Here is a 6,626-nt window from a genome sequence, read left to right as displayed (position 1 = left end):
GTGTGTGTGTGTGTGTGTGTGTGTGTGTGTGTGTGTGTGTGTCTGTGTGCACTGCCTGTGTGCAGCCACGCCCCCATGTGACTCACGCTCTCATTGGCTGCTGACAGATCTCAGAGTGCACTACAGTGTGGCTGAAATCCGCCTGCCCCTGGGTGACTAATTACACTCCTCTGACATATATGAAATATAGCTACAGTCAAAAATAACACATCTAAAAGCATCTACACAAGTTCATCTATTTGGGATATCTAAGAATTCCATGTCCTTTGTGCATATTTCAGGCCGGATGGCAAGTTGAAAACGCCTTAGTTTGAGGACAGTTTGAGATTTGTTGTTATTTTCAAGCTGCGTTCGCTTCCCGCGTCTTACTTGTAATTAGTTTAATTTAATGATAAAACTGACTGAATTATATAAATATCAATTATGGATATATACAACATTACAGATCTATATGTATGCTAAATATCCCGATTGCAATACGATACACAATATGATTCGAGTGTAGCAACAGTGCTTACACCTCGACGAACAGGGCAAGTTTTGTAACCGTCGCAGAAAATCGGCCACCGCCGTAAGCGGTAAAGCTTTTCATACTGAAGACTTGACACGCTTTCAATACAATGAGAGACAAGCAAGCAGGTATAGGGACATCATGTGACATGTGAGCAATCAGATACAAGCGTGTGAGAAACTGGCGTGTCAGATTGTCTACCTTTTTTTCCGACATATTGGGCAGCAGTGGTGGGAAGTACATGTACTCAAGTACTGTACAATTTTGAGATATTTGTATTTTACTTGAGTATTTCCAATTTCCAATACTTCTACTTCACTACATCTTAGAGGCAAATATTGTACTTTTACTCCACTACAATCATTTGAAAGCTTTAGTTACTAGTTACTTTGTAGATTATGATTATATTATTACAAAACATACTGTAAACACTTCAGCCCTATATATATATTATTTCGGCCATTCGAAAATAGCAGATCTACAAGCTCACAATGCGTCGCGATGCGACGCATTGTGAGCTTGTAGATCGGCTATTTTCTTGCTTTGTGAGCTTGTAGATCTGCTTGTAGATCTGCTATTTTCAAAAGATGTTTATACATTTGAAAACTAGTGAAATGGGACATTCTGCAAAATGAGTACTTTTACTTTTCGTACTTACGTACATTTTGATGCCTGCACTTTTGTACTTTTACTCGAGTACATGTTTAATTGCAGACTTTTACATGTAACAGAGTATTCTTTACATTGCAGTATTGATACTTTTACTTAAGTAAAACAATGTAGTACTTTTTTCCCACCACTGTTGGTCAGCCCCAATATAAATCAGTAACCTGAGGGCTACATGTCTCCATAAGGGGCATGTGACATTGCTGCATTACATCCAATCCAGAGGGTGGGTTTAAAGTTTGACCTCCTGTCGGTGACAGAGAAATAGTAGGTAATTGCAACTCTAACACCCGGAACACAAACCAGGCTCTCCCGCGTGGGAAACATAATGGCTAAATGTAACACGTTTACACTGATAAAAGACCATTATGTAAAAACACATGAAGACCCCTGAAAAGAGACCAACCTGACTAGGTGGTTCGGCTGTACGACTTCATGGTCACAAAGCTGGTCTCCACCTCGAACCACAATTCTCTGTGCTGGGTGTTATTACTGTACCATATCCTGGATGTACCTGGGGAGAGGGGGGGGGGGACGACAAGAGAGAGAAAGATTAGCCCAGTGTTTCCCAGACAGTGGGTTGGGACTAGGGATCGTTTATCATGATAAAAAAAAAACGCTCACAATAATATAAGTAGCAGAGATTTTAATTTAACGTGAAATTGCCCTCCGTCATACACCAGGATTCGCTTTTGTGAGCTGCATATTCAGTACCACTTAAAACCCTCTATACTTAAATACAAACAGACCTGTACAAGAGTGCATTTGGTGCTCATATTTCACCCTAAACAAATCAATGCCAAAAATAGCAGATCTACAAGCTCACGACGCCTTGCGTTGTGAGCTTTTCGATAGTTTGGGTCCTGGGGAGACTTCAAACTTCTCTTTTGGGTCTCGAGCTAAAAGTTTCGGTACCACTGGATTAGCTGAGGCGCTGCGAGGCGTTGTGGGCTTGTAGATCTGCTATTTTTGGCAAAGAGGTATAGGTGTAGAGGGAAAAAAAGAGCAGACCAAGTCAACAAAAAAAAGTATAATTTACTTGAGCACCTGCCCCTCAAAATGTCTGTGCACGCCACTGCACATACGTACCAATTGTCACTCTTGTTGGGAACTTAGCTTCCACTTTTCCTCATAACGTCTGGTATTGTCCTATGGATGAATATCTACAAAACAAACATAAATGGGTGGTATAAGGCCGAACGCGACACTCACAACGTGTTCAAGTGGTGAATCTGTTCATCGTCTCTCTCTTTTGACGTTCCTTGTTTCCTTGTGTTTATAAGTTAAATAAACTAGATGGCACTACAGAGCTGGAAGCTATAATAAGGATTGACCATAAACACTTAAACCCTATACTTAGTTGATCAGGGGTCCCCCTGGGCTCTATATTTGGCCTGCTCCTTATTTCTTTCAACACCAAATCTCTTGGCTGAAAAAATGGCTGATCTCAAAGCTGAATTAAACAAACTTAAAAAAAATCACACCCAGTGTGAAGTGGGCGGTGTGTGGTCATCACAACATGACTCAGTTATAGAAAAGGATAAATGACTTTTTTTAAAGTCCATACTGCTATTCATAGGGCTGCACATGTGTCATGTGTTTCGCTAGCCAATCACAGTCCTGAATTTGCAAAGTCAGCCAATCACATTACAGCTAGTGGTGATGACACTAGCTGTAATGTGATTGGCTGACTTTGCAAAAGTATAGATTTGCATTGACTGAGGAAGGGTTAGGGTTGTAGACTATTGGCCAATCACGGTGCAGGATTGGTCAGTGTCCAAACCTCACTTATAGGGGGCGGTTACACCGCCCCAAAAATCACACCCTGTGTGAAGGAAGCGGTGCCTTTGATGAGCCCTGTATTGATGTTGTCATCAATATTTGTTTATGGGACAGACACACACCCGGACAGACACACGGACACCCGAACACACAGACAAAGTCAGATATAGAGCGGTTGGCACCGCTAAAAAATACTCTTTGCTCTCTTCCATCCCAACTGATCTCTCTGTTCATCCATCTCCCAGGTTCAACAAATCGGCGTATTTTGGGCACCTCCATATATGGGTAGGACTGATATGGAACTCCAAATTTTGGGCTATATGGCTGACATCATAGTGACATCATCGTCATAATGTTGGGTCAGCTCGACTAAAAGAGGACCATGCAGAGTATATTTAACCAGGCACCAAGCTTTGTCTTCTTGAGCATTCAACGCCTACAAGAGAAGCTATTCGCCCAGAGACTGAAAGTTTAGCTAATAAAGTCCAATACGTGACGTTAGACTGTAACAACTGCAACTGAAAGATGTCCGACACGATTGAAGAGAAGATCAAGAACTATCGGACGGCTCCGTTCGACGCGCGCTTCCCCAACGTCAACCAGACGCGCAACTGCTTCCAGAACTACCTGGACTTCCACAGGTGCAACCAGGCCCTGGCCGCCAGAGGCCAGGACACGGCTCCCTGCGCGTGGTACGGCAGAGTCTACAAGAGCCTCTGTCCCATGAGCTGGGTGCAGAAATGGGACGAACAGCTGGAGAGTGGGACTTTCCCAGGGAAGATTTAACCCATTGAGACCTGAAGCCGGTTCTACATGTCTCCTAAATCTCAACTGTTTTCTGAAAAACGCACGGTTCTGTCAGTGGTTGCTCAATCTTTTTCATGTCAAGGACCCCCAGAATGATATGTATTTGGCCGCGGACCCCCATCACAATATGTTGTTCCAGCGACCCCCCAGAAGCAAAGATTTGAGTTAAAAATGTTTGCTTTAAAAATATATATTTTCAAAGATTTTCACACATTTTCACGATTTTTGAATAGCCCAAAGTGTAAAATAATGCTTTTTAGCTCAAATCTAAAAATGACACAGTTCCAGGTCTCAATGGGTTAAATCGAGCCCATTACTTTCAAACCCTCCTTTCATCCCCCACCACACTGCATGCCATCGGATGTGGGAAAAAATGGAAATGGGTTCTGTGAGTTTTAGACCCGGACGGACAGCCAGTGTAGATTGGGGTCTCAAATGTTTAAAACAAATCGTATCAAAGGGGGTCCCGTGGCTTAATGCAGTGGTTCTCAACCTTTTCAGGCCATGGCCCCCCAAAATAATCGGATTTGAACAGGGGACCCCCCCCACCCTCACAAGCACTTGGAATTGTGGGCATTACATTTAGTTTGACTTGGTTCCACAGATAAATATTGGGAAAATAAAATATCTACAAGCTCTCAACGCCTGGTGTTGCGAGGCGTTGCGAGCTTGTAGATCGGATATTTTCAAACTTATATTATTTGACAATTTGGCCAATTACATTTTTGACCAGTTTTCATAGTAAAGCTTGCTGATTACTTTTGATGCTGTAATGGTATTTTTCTTCTTTTTTTTCAAGTAATTAAAAGGTATTAAAAGTCCTTAAATTGTCACTTCACTGTCATCTGGGGACCCCCCCCCCCAAAAAAAAATCATGTGGGGAGACCCCTCTGGGGGTCCCGACCCCCAGGTTGAGCACCACTGGCTTAATGCACTGTATATCAAACTGGGGGATTCATGAAAAAGGAAGCCCGACACGGGCATCAGTACGAGGGCCGTCACCAGAGGGCGCTGTGAGCAAAATTCGCGCAAAATTCCTTTTCAGTTCAAGGAAGCGCAATTTGGAACAATCTACCCACTAACATAAGAGAGAGTACATCCTTTACATCTGTTAAGGTCCAACTAAAAGGATGGATCATGGACAATAAAAACATGTGAACATTTTTAAATAGGCTAGTATGTAGGTTTTTCGAGTTTTCTTGAGTGTCTTGTATTTTAGGTCAAAACTAGGCCTTTTTTACTGTTGTTTTTTTCTCTTCTGTTTGTCTATTAGCAATGTTTATATGTGCTCTTTTTGTAATGTTGCTTGTTGTCTATATGGGGACTACGGATGGAAATTAGCATTCTAAATCCGGTGCATTTACACAGCATTGTATATGCGCTGTCCCGTCCAAATAAACTTATAGAAATATATACTATACTGGAACTCCAATCTATAGGCTACTGTAAAATCCTCAGTGTTAAATTCGGAGACCCATGAGGGTCCAATTTGGGTCCATTTGTACACTCTCAGAGTTACAGAACTGTAAGGATCCATTTGGATATACAAGGTTTCCACCACACAACGACAACAACAAATGACACCACTACAGACATGAGATCTGACCTCTTTACACTTCTCTACACTTTTGAATTTTCCTGTATTTTCCCTGTGAAGTCGATTTATTTTCCCCCTCGTTGTCGTTCCTGATTAGCCTGGTGTGAAAAGAGGCCAATTCGCACCTGGCACCATTTCACACTTGGCAAATCCCCCCCTTTGTCCGTGACAATGCTTGGACAAGTTCCAATGACAGGCTCTCTGAAACTTTGGAATGTCACATCTGTACGTCACCCACCGCTGTGCCTAAATATGGGCTTCCTCCAAGCCAAATATGGACGTATACATCACGGCCAAGAGTGTATAAAAGGAACGGGGAACGTCGCTGAACAAGGAAGCTAGCCCGGACAACATACAAGTGTAATCACTTCACCATAAGGCCTTGTTTGTCGTTTGTGATCGTTTTTGCCACGATGTCGGTGTTTCACGACGAGGTCGAGATCGAGGACTTTGAGTTCGACGAGGAGGCGGAGACGTTTTACTACCCGTGTCCCTGCGGAGACAGATTCGAGATCACTAAAGAGGACTTGGAGAACGGCGAGGAGGTGGCCACGTGCCCCAGCTGTTCGCTCATCGTTAGGGTCATCTACGAGAAGGAGGCCTTTATGTCGGGGGAGATCGTCCGAGCGCCAGCATCGTCAACAGAGAGCGCCGTGGAGCTGGCTCAGGCCTGACCACCCCGTAGTACGCTGTGTGCATACCAGCAATGCTCCCTCCGCCTGGTGGGCTGTAAGGACATTGCAAGTGGGACCCCAACTAATTGGCAAAGCACAAAGATGTTATATTGTATGTATAATGTTAAAACAATGTAATGGTATTTTGCTATACAACTTGTGATACAGATACAAAGGAACTACTATGTTGGTACCTTTGATTCAAGCCAGAAAACAATAAACATGCTCTGAAAATGCACGCGGCCCACCCATCTGACCACTTAAAGACGGGGTGCCGTGATTTTCAGTGATTCCCCCCCCCCCCCAAAAACATAATCATCAGGTATTATGGTTATACTAGGAAGATTTTTTTCAAAAGGTGTACACAAATTGTTAAAATTTGGGGGGAATTAATGATCTTATTAACATAACGGGCGCCAGCGTTTTATTAAAACAGATTACTTTGAGTACCGTTTGTAACGCTGTGCTGTTTATAGCTGTGGACTCCACGGCGAGCACCCGCACGCAAACAATGGATGCGCGCACGACGATCGATGGCCATCGCCCATCGAAAATGACTCGTTTTCCCCACTGTAAAAAGTTAAGGAGA

The 6,626-nt window shown here is 43.2% G+C and overlaps 2 protein-coding genes across 2 annotated transcripts; both read left to right on the top strand.

The window, feature by feature from the left end:
- Positions 1-3,484: 3,484 nt before the first annotated feature.
- Positions 3,485-3,745, top strand: LOC311033573 (cytochrome c oxidase subunit 6B1-like; the record flags this gene model as incomplete). The annotated part of the gene is made up of 1 exon (XM_084041146.1): positions 3,485-3,745. The coding sequence occupies one exon, from the start codon at positions 3,485-3,487 to the stop codon at positions 3,743-3,745; it is 261 nt and encodes an 86-aa protein (XP_083897272.1).
- Positions 3,746-5,776: 2,031 nt separating this feature from the next.
- On the top strand, positions 5,777-6,037 carry LOC311034080 (diphthamide biosynthesis protein 3-like; the record flags this gene model as incomplete). Its single annotated transcript, XM_084041823.1, has 1 exon — positions 5,777-6,037. The coding sequence occupies one exon, from the start codon at positions 5,777-5,779 to the stop codon at positions 6,035-6,037; it is 261 nt and encodes an 86-aa protein (XP_083897949.1).
- Between the last annotated feature and the right edge of the window lie 589 nt (positions 6,038-6,626).

Source organism: Gymnoscopelus microlampas (assembly GCF_963454915.1).
Source record: "Gymnoscopelus microlampas genome assembly, chromosome: 18".
Lineage (NCBI taxonomy): Eukaryota > Metazoa > Chordata > Actinopteri > Myctophiformes > Myctophidae > Gymnoscopelus > Gymnoscopelus microlampas.
The sequence above is the reverse complement of the archived record's forward strand: the minus strand, read 5'-3'. Positions and strand labels throughout refer to the sequence as shown.